The following is an 18,375-nucleotide window of genomic DNA, read 5'->3' as shown; positions in this document are numbered from 1 at the left end:
TGGAAACCGTCTTCGAAAGACAACAACACCTGCTGAGATTGGATCTCAAAACATTTTTTTTATTCATAGTCTCTCTTGTAGTCAATCCAAGTATAAAAGAACGTATCCCACACAGAATTCATTCCTAACAAACGCCTGAAACCTAATTACATGTGAACACAAGAAATATCAGCGGGGCGAAAAATAGAGAAGGGGTTCACACTTCCACCACACAAGCTCTCTGCATGTTTTCCCAAATAAATTTATCGAAACAAATTTAAAAACAAAGCTTGGTTAATTTTATTTACATTTTTTCCATTCCCTACCAAGCCTCTTATCATCATCATAAATGGATGTTGGGAGGGGAAAGACATGGAACTTTTCCAATACAGAACACGGCACTGATTTTGCTTAATTGCAGTGTGGCATCGTTGTATTTCCCTATTCACTGGACAAACACATTCAGACTGGCTATGTCTCGGTGTCAAACACTGGCATTACTTCACCTTGTGGGTTCATGTCCTTTATTGTCACTGCATAAGTTGGTATTATCTTCCATTCTCTCTACACGATCCAGGCTGAATTCATTACTGTGGGGCACCAATGGCCTCCTCTATCCCAAGGTTGGTGGAGTTTGGCTATGTCTTCACAGCCAGGCGGGGAATGATGACATCACCTCCAGACTCCTCTAAATCACATCACTAGATACAGGCAGTCACATAGCTTTGTGTCTGGATACAGGAACATAGCCAGGCACAGATGGATGACATTATCTGCGTAGTCCTCTAAATCACATCACTGGATATGGACACTTTGATTTGCATCTGGATACAGGAACATAGCCAAGCATGGATTGATGACATCATGTGCTGATTCCTCTAGATCACACCAATGGATGTAGGCCAACTTTGGTTTGTATCTGAATACAGGAACATAGCCATGCATGGATTGATAGCATCATCTGCAGACTCCTCCAGATCACACAGTTGGATACGGGCAGATACTTTGGTTTGTATCTGGATACGGGAACATAGCCAGGCATGGATTGATGACATCACCTGCGGACTTCTCCAGATCACACTGTTGGATACGGGCAGATACTTTGGTTTGTATCTGGATACAGGAACATAGCTAGGCATGGATTGATAGCATCATCTGCAGACTCCTCCAGATCACACTGTTAGATACGGGCAGATACTTTGGTTTGTATCTGGATACAGGAACATAGCTAGGCATGGATTGATAGCATCATCTGCAGACTCCTCCAGATCACACTGTTGGATACGGGCAGATACTTTGGTTTGTATCTGGATACAGGAACATAGCTAAGCATGGATTGATAGCATCATCTGCAGACTCCTCCAGATCACTGTTGGATACAGGCAGATACTTTGGTTTGTGTCTGGATACAGGAACATAGCCAGCTCCTACTTGGAATACTTTCTATGGGAGACTTGGTGCAGGAAAACATAATTGTGAGGGGAGACTTAGGAGACCCAGAGGAAGAATTCTCCCCTGGATATGTATGATACTCAGCGTTGTATTTTCGGCATCCTCTTGTTTAAAATGACTTATTATCAGGAATACCCGCCGATCCATGTACGGTCTGGGAATAACGGATTTCTGTCCTACAAGCAGGTTGGGACAGGAGCGGAATTAAAACAAATGAGCCAAAAAAAGCATTTCTCTCTCTTCCTAAAGGTCAGTGAGCAGTCGATGGAACTGCAGGTTTGTACTTCACTTACACTGATGGATTCTGAACAGTGACGATTTACGACGGCTGACCGGTTCAGCAGGGCTCTTGGCAACTTAGGATACATACACACAGAGCTTGAAATAGCAGCCCATCTGAATATATATATATATATATATATATATATATATATATATAGAAAAGATTGTCGTTAAATACGGCTTTGAGCGTATTATATCAAAACCACACCGACGACAAAAGTGGGCGTATATATATATCTATATATATATATATATATATACGTTTTGATGCTGCCTGTAGCTGCTCCAAAGCACAGGATAACAGAATTCCTAAAGGTTACCCTAAAGACATGCTTTTGTGAAGGAGTTTGCAACGTTAAGTCTCTGCTTCCTCCTCCTCTTCCTCACTGCCAGCGGCGCTGCTGTCTGTGGATGCCGTGACGTCTTCATTGGCGTCATCTTTCTCCACTGGTTTGTCTTTCGCCTCACCTTCGGAGGCGCCATTATCTTTCGATGGCTGGACTCCTTCCGGAAGTTGCTTCCCGGTTTCTGAAGAATCCGCCTCAGACGCAGTTTTGGGTGTTTCTGTACCAGGATTGCCGATAAACGCTTCCCAACCTTTCAGCCTCTCTTCCCGTTCTCTTGCGGTCTCTTCAACCTGCATTTGCATACAATAGTCACGTCAATATTTCATTGAAGAGGAAGGAAAGAGAGCTCTCTCTTTTTTAAAAAAAATTAGTGCCCTTGCAAACTCAGACTACATCAACTGCACTATGGTCATGCCAAAAAAATTGGAATTACGATGAAGAAAAAAGAAAGTACAGTAGAGTCTCACTTATCCAACATAAACGGGCCGGCAGAATGTTGGATAAGCAAATATGTTGGATAATAAGGAGGGATTAAGGAAAAGCCTATTAAACATCAAATTAGGTTATGATTTTAAAATTAAGCACCAAAACATCATGTTAGACAACAAATTTGGTAGAAAAAGTAGTTCTATACACAGTAATGCTATGTAGTAATTATGTATTTATGAATCTAGCACCAAAATATCACGATATATTGAAAACATTGACTCCAAAAATGCGTTGGATAATCCAGAATGTTGGATAAGCGAGTGTTGGATAAGTGAGACTCTACTGTATTACAAAAGGTTGCCAAACCTTCAAACTAATCTAAGCTTGCAACAAACTAAAACTTAAAAGCGCAAGAACAGTGACACTGGATCAAATCGAAGGCCAGCTTTCAGACTAAGTCACTATTTAACCACAAAAATAACCAAACAAGAAGCTGCAACAGAAAACGGAGAGACGGGCATACCTGGTAATCGGTGACGCCATCCCACGTTTCCACACTGAGCTGGCGCCCACCAAACCACCGCCCGTCAAGGGCCTGTTTGCAGACATCGGCTTCCTCGGCCTCTTTGAAAGACACCGAAGCCACTCCGTCTGGATGTCTCTGCCAAAATAGAGAAGAAAACCATGAGTGATTGTACTCTCCTTTGGGTTCACATACTGACACAATAGCTTCACCTTGCTGAACACACCAGGCTGCACACAGTCTTTTGTAGTTTATTAGGAAATAGAAAATAAATAGTTCATAAAAAGCAAAAGTAAAGATCCAAAAGATTTTTGCAAAACCAAGGCTATACAGATTAATCCAAGAAAACCTTAGGCATAAAACAAGGTTCCATTAATACATGACATAGTCCCATGAACTTGATTACAGGATAATCCAAGAAAGGAAGAGCTGCTTCTAACTCAAACAAGATGTTGCTTTGACAAAGATTCCTCTCTCAGCAGACTGTTTTAATAGCTTAACATGAAGGCATTCCTTTGCCCTTTGACTTCTCTCTTATTTGCTATTCTAAGGCTTCTGCGAACCCCCCTAAATTCCAAGCGGCTGGCCCGGTCCAGAGATGCTGTATTGTCATCAACGTTAGTGTTATAAGGCTGGGAGCTGCTCTCCCTTCCTGCTTCTTGCACCTGTGAAACATCAGCATCAACAACACCATTTCCTCCCGTGGGAAAGCTTCCCTGTTCCCCCTCTTCCACAGCAGGAACACCCTGCACCTGAATCCCACAATTCCCATCAGAGTCATCCTGAAACTCATCCTGAACCTGAATCCCCTCATCCTGAACCTGTATCCCAAAATCCTCATCAAAGTCACTCTGAGGCTGAGTCACAACACATACATTGAGATGAAGGGTAGCCAAAGTGAGGCCTGCAAGCCTGGATCCCACTTACCTGAATCCAAAGATAGAAACCCAAACATACTTAACAGAAGCCCAGACACCCAAGTTTATGGGTTGCTGTGAGTTTTCTGTATGGCCATGTTCCAGAAGAATTCTTTCCTGATGTTTGGCCTGCATATTTGGCAGGTATCCTCATAAGTTGTGAGGTCTGTTGGAAATTAGTCAAGTGGGGTTTATATATCCGTGAAATGTCCAGGGTGGGAGAAAGAATTCTTGACTGTTTGAGGCAAGTGTGAATGGTGCAATTGGCAAGCTTGATTAGCACCAACCCGCAGAGTCGGATACGACTGGATCTTTACCTGCCTTTTGCCTTTCTAAAATCATAATCCAACACTGAAACGACTATATAACTCTGGCCCTACTGTCTGAAATCACTGCACAACATCTGCACTCAGATCCTATCATTAAAAATTTCTGCCAGCCTTTCTCTCCAAAGGATAAGACCTTTAACAGAACGGATGGCACCAACAGCAATTAGTGTTGTCCTTGTTGTTTTAAAGCCCCATTGGTGCCCCAAAATAAATGCAAAACATTAATACAGAAGGGGCAGGGAAAAGGCACATGTCCCTAAAGCAGAAAGATCAAATCCATCTGTAGGAACAAATCCTTACATCGAATATAATGACTTTCTTCACTTGTCCAAATTTCTCACATTCTGACCGAAGGTCTTCTCGGATCTCGTTTAGGACTAAGGGATCCTCCTGCAAAAAAGACACGCTGTTAACATTCTGGTTTTCAAAAGTGGTTTTCTAAATAACAGTACTGAATTGCTAAGCAATAAGCAAAAAATGTTTGTGGGTTTGGAGTTGTGTTTTTGGGTGTTTTTTTTTTTTTTTGCTTTTTTTGCTGCAGTTGTCTTCCTACCTCAAAATCCTTGGGGTGGAACATGTTCCGGATGATGATAACCCGCTCATGCCGCATCCGGACGCTCCCCTCTTTCTTCTCGGGCCTCCAATCTAGGAGCCTAGTGAAAGGAAGCACCAGCAAGAGGTTGTTTGCAAAGGGACTGAGCTCCCCTGTTTCTAAAAGCGTTCGCTGGAGAGAAACACGCATTCATCAACAATGGCAGCCAGTTTGCTGGAGTAGAACAATTACTTTCAAAGTAAGGACTGTACAATTAAACAGGGAATAATACTTTCAAACAAGAAACAGATTGTTGTTGTTTTTTTCAATTTTGTTACATAGTGTAATGTAGGCAAATTCTTGATAGCTGCTGTCCGCTGTTGTCTGGTGGAAAAGGGAGCACAGCTATCTCAATATAAAATGCTTAAATTGAATGTTAAAATACTCTGAAATTTACATGAAATAAAAATATGTATGTTCAAGTATGCTTGCCAGCTAAAAACCCATTTTGCCCTTGCTTTATTATAAAAAAATTGTATGTTTTGTGTTGTCAAAGGCTTTCATGGCGGAATCACTGGATTGCTGTAGCTTCTGGGCTGTATGGCCATGTTCCAGAAGCATTCTCTTCTGACGTTTTGTCCATGCCTGTGGCAGGCATCCTCAGAGGTTGTGAGGTCTGTTGGAAAATAGGCAAGTAGGGTTTATATATCTGTGGAATGTTCAGGACTTTATTTACTGTCCTGATTTTAAAGATAGACAGATTTTGTTCATTTTCATGGTTTCCTCCTTTCTGTTGAAACTGTCCACATGCTTGTGGATTTCAATGGCTTCTCTGTCTAGTCTGACATGCTGGACCACTCTAATAACCACCATGTCAGACCACACAGAGAAGCCATTGAAACCCATAAACATGTGAACAATTTCAAGAGAAAGGAGGAAACCATGAAATTGAACAAAATCTGGTTACCAGTATTAAAAACTTCTAAAATCTGGACAGTAAATAAAGAACAACACTCAAAAACAGAGGAATTTCAGACATGAAACAATAAGGGCCAGCTAACACCTCTCAACAAAGGATTTCCTCAGGCAAGAAGCAGGCAAGCTTTGAAGCTACAAGGCCATTAAATGCCAATTGCAACATTCACACTTGCCTCAAACAGACAAGAGTTCTTTCTCCCACCCTGGACATTATTCTACAGGTATATAAACGTCACTTGACTAGCTTCCAACAGACCTCACAACCTCGGAGGATACCTGTCATAGATGTGGGCGAAACGTCAGGAGAGAATGCTTCTGGAATATGGTCATACAGCCTGTAAAACTCACAGCAATCCAGTGACTCCAGCCATGGAAGCCTTCGACAACACACAGAATCATTAATATTAAGGCTGAATACATGTCCCATGGGTTGTGGGTGCACACAGAGATTAAATGTATAAAATATATGACTAATTGTCTAGCTGATTTATTGTACATTTTGTGTTAATGTTAGTTATGTGTGATTTGTATGATGTATTTATTATGAATAAATAATAATACTAATACTAATAATAATATTAAGGAAAAATACAACATCGATTCCAGAAACAAAAGCCCACTTTTGCTGCTGAGACAATTTCTTCTTGTAGTCTTTGCACTTCTTCCTCTTCTTGCTGGCATCGTACTCCCCTTTCAGCTGGAACTGGGCAACTTCCACATGAAGCTTGTAGCCTCTGATTTCATTTTCATCCAATAACTTTAATGCAAGTTCAACAGATTCTCTCTAAGAAAGAAGGAGGTGGAGGAGAGAGTTATGATTACATAATTTATCAGATAGTACACTTGTTAAAACAGATCACTTACATAGCAGAAACCTGTGGCTGCTCTGGATAAAAACAAACGTCAAGCACAATATTTTTTTAAAAAGACGTGCATATTGGTAAACAAACAGATGAGAAGAAAATTAGAACCAAAGCATGAAACTGACCTTTAAATAACAACAGAGTCCGTCTCCTTTAAGGTTCCCTTCTCTGTCTTTGTACAGTTTGATCTTAGGCTCCTCTGTTTGTAGATCGCGCATAATGATGCCGCATTTGGACATGACCTCTACAAACTCATCTTTTGTAATGTCTGGCGGCAAACCTAGGGAAATAAATGCACACAAATTCAAGAGGGACACCCATCAGCACCAAGGGTAAAGGTAAAGGTTTCCCCTGACGTTAAGTCCAGTCGTGACCGACTCTGGGGGTTGGTGCTTGTACAGGACTGTGACATTCCCTTACATATTATCAACTCTAATACCCATTTTAAACATAGCCAAACATGACTTCTAAAACAAAATCAAACAAACATGTCATCCATAAATCAAAATAAAACACTTCTTTACAGTGCTCATCTCCATTTCTAAGCCGAAGAGCCAGCATTGTCCACAGACACCTCCAAGGTCATGTGGCCGGCATGACTGCATGGAGTGCCGTCAACACCAAAGAGCTATCTATTTTATTTATTTTTACACACACACACATATACATACATGGGTGGGTCAAAATGTTTTGCCTTCTGTGTCATAAAAATGTTATCAATGAACATATAACAGCAGAAGTTGCTACAGATCATAGCCTGAACTATCCTCTACTCAAAACTACCATTCAACATAGTCACCATGAATTTGTACACATTTGCACCATCGTATAATACAGGCATCAAAACCATTTTACATCATACCAACCTGTCTCCTGTGTCATCGGTTGGGAGCCCCTCCCACCAAGGAATAACTGCCACTCTGTGTATATTATTTATAATAATTTAAAAATATATATTGATAATAATATAATGTAATACAATATTATACTAATAATACAATATAATAATATTAATTATATATTATGTAGTAAATGTAATATTACTAATCATATTACCATATAATGATATAGTACAATATAGTAATTTAATGCTTTTATTGTGCTATGCTAATATTATATGGTATGTACATTTGATTTGTAAGCTGCTCTGAGTCCCCTTCGGGGTGGGAAGAGAGGGATATAAATATAGCAAATAAATAAATAAATAAATTTGGGGGGAAAATCAGGGTTTTGCTTCATGACCCATGATTTTGAAGATGATTTAATGCCGTGTTTTCCCGAAAATATGACAGTGTCTTATATTAATTTTTGCTCCCAAGAGTCACTAGGTCTTATTTTCAGGGGAAGTCTTATTTTTCCATGAAGAAGAATTCACATTTATTGTTGAACAAAAAATTGAACATTTATTATGTACTGTACAGTAGTTGTCATCACAAACCGGCATAACAACACAAAAAGTGAATCCTATCTAGAATTTCTTGTTACTACTATTATTTCCATGTACAACTATCTATGGTATGTACATTTACCGATCCTGCATGCTCTGGTGTTTTGTTCGACGGGCATGTTTCCAAACAAAAACTTTGCTAGGTCTTACTTTCAGGAGAGGCCTTATATTTAGCAATTCAACAAAACCTCTGGTAGGTCTTATTTTCAGGGGATGTCTTATTTTCGGGGAAACAGGGTGCCATTCAAGTCATTGAATCTGAAACCACGTTGGTTGTTTTTCAGAGGTCCAAACAGGTAAAAGTCAGAAGGGGCCAAATCAGGGCTGTGGGGTGGGTGAGGCACTACTGACCAGCCCATTTTTGCAGTCACCTGGGTTGTGAAAAATGACATGTGTGGGCGTGCATTATCGTGACGAAGCTTGATGGAACAAACGTCTTTTCATGGCCTCTTCTTTCTTATTGCCTCCTTAAGTTTCTTAAGTGTGGTTACATAGGTTTCGCAGCTGATTGTGACACCATATTGCAGAAAATCAACAAGAGTAACACCTTGTGTGTCCCGAAACACTGAAAGTCCACACATGTCACTTTTCACAACCCAGGGGATTGCAAAAAGGCCTTCCCACTTACAAAAACCTTAAATCTCCACTCCAAGGGAATATAGACACTGCTGAGTGAGATAGACCAAGGCTCTGATCTATATAAATCAGCTCTCTAACCATGAAGGAATAAATAGGAGGAATAGGAATGTGGCTCGGCTCAAGCATCTAATGTTCAGTAGAAATCCTGTATCACTCAATGGTTGCAGACAACAAACAACACTCAATTTACAGAAAGAATGTGGAAAGGACTGTGAGGGTTACAAAATCAAAGCATAGACTCCTAGAGTTGGAAGAGACCCCCGGGCCCATCCAGTCCAACCTCCTTCTGCCAGGCAGAAAGACACAATCTGATCCCTCCCAACAGATGGCCATCCAACTTCTGTTAAAAATACATATCATAGAACTACAAAATCGTAAGAGTAGGAAAAGACACCAAAGACCATCCAGTCCAATCCCCTTCTGCTTTCATGCATGAAAAACACAATCAAAGCCCCACCCCAAGAGATGGCCATCCAGCCTCTGTTTAAAAGCCTCTAAAGAGGGAGCTTCCACCAGACTCTGCGGCAGAGAGTTCCACTGTTGAACAGCTATATTTATGAATAGGAAGTTCTTCCTGATGTTTAGGTGGAATCTCCTTCCCTGCCATTTGAACAAAATCCTCATCCAAATTTCCCTCATCTTCCAATTCTAGGAAAAGCCCACTTAATTGCGAAGATCTTTTAGATACACAAACGTTCCCTCTAAGACTTGCTTCACTCGCTTTTCTATTTCTAACCATATGCACAAAAGACCGCACGACACAGTTTTATGAATCTGTAAAGGCTAAATGCTGTTCTTTACCTGTTACGTATACGTTAGTGTTCTTCTGTTCTTCCACGTGAAACCAGCCTAAAGGGAAGATTATGAGGATTAATGTCACAAGGACAAACAAATATAACAGCTCTTTTTAAAAAATTTGCCACTAAATATTAAGTGTCATTTGATTATTTGACATTCACATTGTGAAAGAGAATGATTACCAGAATATGGAAATTGCTATTTTTAACATCTCTAGGAATTTCTAGAGGTTTAAAAAAGGGTCCCTAAAGAGGACATTTTAATCATGTCCATACATAATCAAATCCACTGAAATCAGAATAGCTTATGGGGAGGTTTTTAAAAAATATTTTCAATGTTTAATCCTATTTTAATATTTGTAGAAGTTAGGCTTTAATTCCTACATTGTTACTGTTTTGTTCGTTAGCTGCTTTATGTCTCCTGTGGCAGAAAAAAAGGGGTCTACAGACATATAATAATAACAACAACCACTTTCACTAGAAGTGAACACAGAATTGCATTGGAGGGCCTAGAGATTCCCAGAAAGATATTCTTTCTAGGTCTCCAGCAAGACTGGAGGAAGTTGACCATAGAATGGCACTGAAAGATCCAAAATATTCCTAAACAGGACATTTAAAACCAAACTGGTAAATAATCTTATCCACATAAAGTCCTAAGAATATAGAATATAGGAACTGCTGTATTTGGTATGACTGTCTCAACAAAATACTGTCAGAAATATTAAAAACTAATTAGGTATTTTTACTTACAAAAATGTGATTCAGGCACTGAATGGGTTAAATAAGTAGTATTGTCCTCAGGAGAGTGAGTAGGCCAAGACTGTTAGTTAGTGGGCCAAAGCTAGTGTCGTCCTGAGGAGTGTAAGAGGCCTGGTGTGAGAAACTTTGGTGAGAGAAGCTTCAGTGAAGCCCCAGGTTGAAGGCCTCGTGTGTGAAAAGTACTCTGTGTGTAAAGCTACTGTGTGAAACTCCTGTGTAAGTTCAGTGTTAGAGGAGGCTCTGTGAGAGCAAAGCTAGAAGCTGTTTATCTGCATGAGAGAGAAGCCCAGGATGGAAGCAAAGAAGGAAGTATAAAGAACTTCATTTGTGTTATGGAAACCTTACTTTTTGTAAATAGTTCAACGATATTATGTTGCTATAAAGAAAAGCCTCCTAAGGAAAAGATAACATTGGTCTGTGTGTTTTTGTTCTTTTATCACTTTTGGCTGGGTCACGCTGCTGCTAATAAGTTACTCTGCTATACATTTATGGAAAGGGTCTTTTGTTAATAAGCCCACTCACTCAACAAATACTGTATTTCAGCACATTGTAGTCACACTTTCCCCCTTTGATTCTTCTGTTTCTGTTTTTTAAAAAAAGCCTTACCTCCAAAAAGGTAAGAGGAGGAGAGATGATACAATATCAAACAAACAGTTCTGTTTCTGTTCGTTTTAAACTACAGAGCCATTTGGAGCTGATTCTCCCTTCCTTCCCTCCTCCTTTCTCCAAAGGCAAGGCAGTTTAAAACTATACAACGGAGGTGTCAGGAGAAAAGAGGGAAGATCCGAGCTCCAGAGACCTCCATTTCAGGTTTATTAAACTGCCTTAAGGCCTCGGAAGGAGGAGAGAAGAGTAGAGCACCAGAGACTTCCATTTTATAGTTTTTAAACCACCTTGCCTTTGGAAAAAGAAGGAAAAGAGAATCAGCCTCAAATGCCTCTGTGACTATTATGCAAGGAAGACAGAAATTACCAATTTTGCCACTCAAAAACTGGGGGGGGGGGAGGCAACTATTATACACCTGTGACTATTACAGTATTTCTAAGCAATGCACAACTAGGGTTCTTGCCTGCATCCGGTTTTCTCTTCTCTCCTTTTTGTTTCTGATCCGTCAGCTGCGAGGCTTTGGGCTCCATCGGCTGCCGGATACCCGCTGCTGCCTTTGGACCGTGAGTCGGTTTGGAGCCGGCCTTTGCGGCCGAGGCACACGACTCCTCCGACTTTTCACTGGGGAAGCCATAGTTGGCATGGTAGTTTGCCAGGAAGTCTTCGGTGACCTGAGAAGGAACACAGGAGGTGAGTCCAGAGGCAGAATCAAAGATGGAGCCTCAGTTGCTTCTGCAAGCAAACTGGTGCAAACTCTGGCCTCTGGTGCAAACAATGCAGAACACTGGGTTGCTGCGGGTTTTCCAGGCCATAGGGCCATGTTCCAGAAGAATTTTCTTCTGACGTTTCACTCACATCTATGGCAAGCATCCTCAGAGGTTGTGAGGTCTGTTGGAAACTAGGCAAGAGGGGACTTATATATCTGTGGAATGTCCAGGGTGGGAGAAAGAAGTCTTGTTTGCCTGAGGCAAATGTGAATGTTGCAACTTACCAACTTGATTAGCATTGAATAGCCTGGCAGTTCAAGGCCTTCCTGTTTCCTGCTTCGGGGAATCTTTTGTTGAGAGGTGTTAACTGGCCCTGATTGTTTCTTGTCTGGAATTCCCCTGTCTTCAGAGTGTTGTTCTTTATTTACCATCCTGATTTTAGAGTTTTTTTAAATACTGGTAGCCAGATTTTGTAGATAAAGAAAAACACTCGGAAGACGCAAATTCCAGACAAGAAACAATCAGGGCCAGTTAACACCTCTCAACAAAAGATTCCCCCGGGCAGGAAACAATCAGGCCTTGAAGCAGCCAGGTTATTCAGTGCTAATCAAGCAGGCCAATTGCAACATTCACACTTGCTTCTGGCTGACAAGATTACTTTCTCCATCCTTAAGTTTATTCCACAGATATATAAACCCTACTTACCTAGTTTCCAACAGACCTCACAACTTCTGAGGATGCATGCCATAGATGTGGGTGAAACGTTGGGAGAGAATGCTTCTGGAACATTGTCATACAGCCCGAAAAACTCACAGCAACCCAGTGATTTTGGCCATGGAAGCCTTCAACAACACAATGCAAATCATGTTCTCTGTTTAATGCTGTGCGGCAGGAGAATTCTCATCATCACAGCCGAAAAGGACAGAAGGGTAAGGATATATTCGATATGTTAGATTTAGATTTAACCAACTTGTAAACTGCAGCTGCTGTGCATGCCTAGGAGATAACGTCATCCCCGATTCTGCGTGGGACACGTTTGTCCCCGAAGTTGTTCCCGTAATGCTACCTCTCCCTCTCAAGGCACTTTGTAGTTTGCTCCAATGTATATGAAACTTCACCCAGTGCCCAGCTAAAAGAAGCCTCTATGTTTTCCAGAGCAATGTGTACATAAATGATTCAGCCGCTGAACAGTGTGACCTGCATCTGAGAGCTTAGTTATGCAGCTACAATGTTGACACTGGATCTGGATTCCAGTTTCAGGCAGAAATGTCTTTGGGTGGCTCAAATTATGGAGACAAGCCACTGCCGGAGAGAAAGGGGGTTAATAAGGAAAACGACTAAAAGAATAACTTCCTAACCAAGTTGTTTAGTCAGACTTTTCACTACTGATATGATACATATAATAATAATAATATAATATATATAACTCAAAGTATGTGTGTTTGTTTGCACCACAAAGGCTTCTCCGTGGCTTGATGGATCTGAACAAAAAAGCAAGATATAAATCATTTTAAAATATTTATGCTCCTGTTTTTATTGGATGCAGTTTGCATTATTAAAAAGTACATAAATAGCAAGGGCATAGTAATAATTGTCATACAGATAGAGTATCCCTTGGGACCAGTAGAGTTTTAGATTTTTAAATATTTACATAATGCCTTGGGATGGGTCTATGTGGTAGAATTAATGCTGATTGACACCACTTGGAAATAGATCATGAGGCATCTCATTATGCAAATATTCAAAAATCCAACATTCAGAACCCTTACTCAATTCGTATGACAATTATTACCAGGTCCTTGTTATTTATTTATTCTTTTTTAATTCCACCTTTCTCTCCATATATGGAATTCATGACAGCTATGAACAAATTTGACACGATATATTTTTTTCAAAAAAACACAAACTGTGTAAAATTAAAACTGGAACACAGAGATGTATCATCATTTACATTCTGCTTTTTCTCTCTTCAAAGAGACTCAAAACAGCAAAGAATAGTAATAACCATTCCATGCACACATCTAAATCTAACACATATAAACTCTCAAATAGAATTAAAACCTGAAAAATACATATACTAATGAGACCATTAAAATGTGTATAAATACATAAAACACAACACAGCATGACCTTTTGTGTCATGAAACAGAAACAGATTTTTCAAATAAAAACATATTAAAATACATATAACATACCATAAATAATAATTATAATAACCCCTTTGTATCATGAAATAAAGATATTTTCAAAATAAAAGTATCAAAAGATTAAAATATATTATGATATCCACGGCATATCATAAGCAATAATAATAATCCCTTTGTGGAATTAAACATAAAATGTTTTCAAAAAATAGTTTAAAATGTATTAACATTCATGGGCAATACATATAACAATAATACCTTTGTGTCAAGACGAAAAAGATATCTTCAACATTAAAATAATTAAAATATTAATCAATAATAATAAAAATAAAAATACCTTTGTCCTGAAACATAAACATGTATTCAAAATTAAAAAAACAATAAAAGAATAAAATATATTTTAAAATGTATCAATATTCATGACATATCACAAAAAACAATAAGACCTTTGCCTCATGAAACATAAAAGCATATTTTTGAAATAACAATATTTAAAAATGCATCAATATCCATGGCATATATTATTATTATTAATAATAATAATAATAAAAATAATAATTGTGTCATGAAACATAAAAATATATTTTCAAAATAATATTTTAAAATGCATAATAATAATAATAATAATAATAATAATAATAATAATAATAATACCTTTGTGGCAGGAACATAAACATATTTTGAAATGCATCAATATCCATGGCAAATAATAATAATAATGATAATAATAATAGTAATACCTTTCAGACATGAAACATTAAAATATTTTAATAATAATAATAATAAATAGTACATGTTAAGGTAAAAGGTAAAGGTTTCCCCTGACGTTAAGTCCAGTCGTGACCAACTCTGGGGGTTGGTGCTCATCTCCATTTCTAAGCTGAAGAGCCGGCGTTGTCCATAGACATCTCCAGGTCATGTGGTCATAGGCATGACTGCATGGAGCGTTGTTACCTTCCCGTCGGAGCAGTACTTATTGATCTACTCACATTTGCATGCTTTCGAACTGCTAGGTTGGCAGAAGCTGGGGCTAACAGCAGTCGCTCATTCCGCTCCCGGGATTTGAACCTGGGACCTTTCGGTCTGCAAGTTCAGCAGCTCAGCGCTTTAACACACTGAGCCACCTCGAGTGGCAATAAACAATAAATAGTACATGTTAAATTGTATCAATTAATTGGTTGCTGTGAGTTTTCCCGGCTGTCTGGCCATGTTCCAGAACCATTCTCTCCTGATGTTTTGCCTGCATCTATGGCAGACATCCTCAGAGGTTGTGAGGTCTGTTGGAAACTAGGCAAGGGGGGTTTATACACCTGTGGAATGATGTCCAGGGTGGGAGAAAGAACTCTTGTCTGTTGAAGGCAATGTTGCCATTGGTCACCCTTGATTAACACTGAATGGCCTTGCAGCTTCTAAGCCTGGGGTGATTTATTTGTTGGGAGGTGAGCTGGCCCTGATTATTTCTTATCTGGAATTCCCCTGTTTTTAGAGTGTTGCTCTTTATTTACTGTATCCATCCATGTTCCAGCCTGCCTAGTTTCTAGTTTCCATCCCGTCACGTGATGCCACGAAGGCCCCGCCCCTCCGCCGCCAGGCCCCGCCCCTCCCTTCCCGAAGCCCCGCCCCTCCCTTCCCGAAGCCCCGCCCCCTCCGCTCACCTTGGGGAACCAGGCCCTCTTCTGGCGGTCCCACTCGTACTCGGTGCCGTCGGCGGGGTCCGTGTACGTGAAGGGGTCTTCGCTGTCATCGTCGTCCTCCTCCTCCTCCGGCTCCTCCTCCTCCTTCTTCTTCTTCTTCGCGTACAGCTCCTGCAGCCGCAGCTGCCGGTGGAACTCCTCGTTGGCCTGGCTCATGGCGTCCCTCCTTCTTCCCTGAAGGGAAAGCAAACGCCTCAGCGCCTCACCGCAGCAGGCCCGCCGCCGCCCCCGACTGCGCGTGCGCGACTCGGCTCCCGCAGAGCGCATGCGCCACTCCGCCTCTCCGGCCTCTCTCTCCTGCCTCCCCGCCTGCCTTCAACACCCTCACTGCGCAGGACCGGAAGTCCATGCAGACAGAGCAAAAAAAAAAAAAACGACTCAAGAATCAGGACAGTAAATAAAGAACAACACGCAGAAGACAGGAAACAATCAGGGCCAGTTAACACCTCCCAACAAAGGATTCCCCCAGGCAGGAAGCAGCCAGACCTTGAAGCTGCAAGGCTATTCAGTGCTAATCAAGGTCGCCAATTGAAACATTCACACCTGCCTCCAGCAGAGAAGAGTTCTTTCTCCCACCCTGGATTTCATTCCACAGGTATATAAACCCCACTTGCCTAGTTTTATATTATATGCATATATACATATATACAATATAATTTATAATAATTTATAATATAATATATTGTATATGCATATCAATTAATATTGTTTTGTAATACAATATATTACTCATAGTACAATATAATAATATTAATTATATATTGTATATTGCATGTAATATTATTAATAATATTACAATATATAGATATAGTACAATATGGTAATTTATTGCCAGTATTGTGCTATAGTAATAATATAATCTCCTGCCAACCTAGCAGTTCGAAAACATTACCTTCCCGCTCCAGCGGGAAGGTAATGGCGCTCCATGCAGTCATGCCAGCCACATGACCTGGAGATGTCTACGGACAACGCCGGCTCTTCGGCTTAGAAATAGAAATGAGCACCAACCCCCAGAGTCAGACATGACTGGACTTAACGTCAGGGGAAAACCTTTACCTTACTAATAATATTGTATGTAAATTTAATTTGTAAGCCGCTCTGAGTCCCCTTCGGGGTAAGAAGGGCGGGATATAAATGTATTAAATAAATAGTTTCCAACAGACCTCAACCCCTGAGAATGCCTGTCATAGATGTGGGTGAAACGTCAGGAGAGAATGCTTCTGGAATATGGCCATAATAATAATAATAATAATAATAATAACTTTATTCTCTCCGAAGGGACTTGGGGCAGCTCACATCGGGGACTAAGCCCAGCAATATACAAAAATACAACAATATAAAATACAATCCAATCACAATAAGTTAATACATAATTGTTAAAACACATCATCACACGATAAAAACATAGCCAGAGGCTGGGAACAATGTAATGGCACCAATCTTCAATCTTGGGGAGAAGGGTAAAATTATAATTGTGCAAATGTGTAATTGTGCAATATCTTGGGAGTACTGGTAACATGGGGCAGAGACAAGAAGAGTATGTGTACCACATTTAGTCCAGATCCATCAAACCATGTAGGAGCCTTTGCAGAACATACACATTCTATTTCCATACAGCTTGGAAAACTCATAGCAACCCAGTGATTCTGACCATGAAACCCTTCGACGACAACAACAAAAGAGTTGCTCAGGATCCTATACTGCTGAAGAGGAATAACAAGTTAGTTTGATACGAGAAAGACAGCCACCAAAGCCTCAACACATAGTGAAGAATTGAATACTGCCATCAAAGCTCCCTGGATTTCATACCACTGAGCCGTGGTATCAAACTGCATTAATTCTGCAGTGTAGGTGCCCCGCCAATGCTTAAAGTTGGTCATGATGGGTTCTGTGTGTTACGTGTGGTCCACATCCACCATCATTGCGATTCACAGTGCTCTTCTCATATGGGTAAACTACAACTCCCATCAATTCCAAACCCTGCCAGTATTTAAAGTTGGCCATGATGGGTCTGTGCCAAGTTTGGTCCAGATCCACCATCATTTGGGTTCACAGCGCTCTTCTCATATCGGTGAACTACAACTCCCATCAATTCCAAACCCTGCCACTATTTAAAGTTGGTCATGATGAGTCTGTGCCAAGTTTGGTCCAGATCCACCATCATTTGGGTTCACAGCGCTCTTCCCACATGGGTGAACTACAACTCCCAATACAGAGAAGTGATTCCCCGAAATGCAAAGGCAAGAGGCCTCTATAACCAGAAATGTAATCTAATAATATAAACTATAAGGCAGTATTTCTTATATATGCTTGTGTCATAGAACATTCAATGTACAAACAAGGATGATAGAGATTCAAAATATACTAAATGCTTCAAAAACACGTCTCTAAACCAAAATATACAAACACACATACATTCATAGAAAGCAGAACTCTTATATTCAGGGTTTGTGAGTCCAATGACAACCAGAGTTCATGTTGCACATGGAGGACTGTATAAATCACTAATTGTAAGTCCAAATCTATATGTCCAAGTTAATGAATCCTTTTTTTTAATCCAATGTTTTAAACAAATGTGTTTGTAACACATTGATTATATTTTGGTTTAGAGATGTGTTTTTGAAGCATTTAGTATTTATCATCCTTGTTTGTACATTGAATGTTCTATGACAATAGCATATATAAGAAATACTGCCTTATAGTTTATATTATTAGATTACATTTCTGGTTATAGTGACCTCTTGCCTTTGAACTACAACTCCCATCATCCCCTGTCATTGCCCCCCCAAACCCTGCCAGTATTTATATAGGGTATGCATGCCAAGTTTGGTCCAAATCCATCGCTGTTGGGAGTCACAACTGGATGCGGGGTGAACCACAGCTCCCAACATCCTGGGTGCCATCTTGGAAAATACATACAAACATAAATAGATTTTAAAAACACAAGCAAA

The 18,375-nt window shown here is 40.1% G+C and overlaps 1 protein-coding gene across 1 annotated transcript; it reads right to left on the bottom strand.

The window, feature by feature from the left end:
* Window positions 1–38: 38 nt before the first annotated feature.
* Window positions 39–15,706, bottom strand: htatsf1 (HIV-1 Tat specific factor 1). Its single transcript, XM_062963688.1, has 9 exons — window positions 15,386–15,706; window positions 11,343–11,550; window positions 9,519–9,566; window positions 6,757–6,911; window positions 6,389–6,552; window positions 4,812–4,911; window positions 4,559–4,648; window positions 3,013–3,150; window positions 39–2,350 (listed from the first exon to the last, which is right to left on the bottom strand). The coding sequence occupies exons 1-9, from the start codon at window positions 15,689–15,691 to the stop codon at window positions 2,069–2,071; spliced, it is 1,491 nt and encodes a 496-aa protein (XP_062819758.1). The 5' UTR covers window positions 15,692–15,706; the 3' UTR covers window positions 39–2,068.
* Window positions 15,707–18,375: the final 2,669 nt, after the last annotated feature.

The sequence above is a fragment of the Anolis carolinensis genome, unplaced genomic scaffold (assembly GCF_035594765.1).
Source record: "Anolis carolinensis isolate JA03-04 unplaced genomic scaffold, rAnoCar3.1.pri scaffold_12, whole genome shotgun sequence".
Taxonomy (NCBI): Eukaryota; Metazoa; Chordata; class Lepidosauria; order Squamata; family Dactyloidae; genus Anolis; species Anolis carolinensis.
This window is presented reverse-complemented; position numbering and strand designations above follow the sequence as displayed.

Excerpts from the sequence above, each read along its gene's own strand:
- htatsf1 (XM_062963688.1), bottom strand. The coding sequence starts at position 15,691 with ATGCGCTCTGCGGGAGCCGAGTCGCGCACGCGCAGTCGGGGGCGGCGG. Across the intron at positions 9,567-11,342 it reads GAAGAGAAAACCGGATGCAG|GCTGGTTTCACGTGGAAGAA; the intron begins GCAAGAACCCTA and ends TCTTCCCTTTAG. Across the intron at positions 4,649-4,811 it reads TCCACCCCAAGGATTTTGAG|GAGGATCCCTTAGTCCTAAA; the intron begins GTAGGAAGACAA and ends TCTTTTTTGCAG.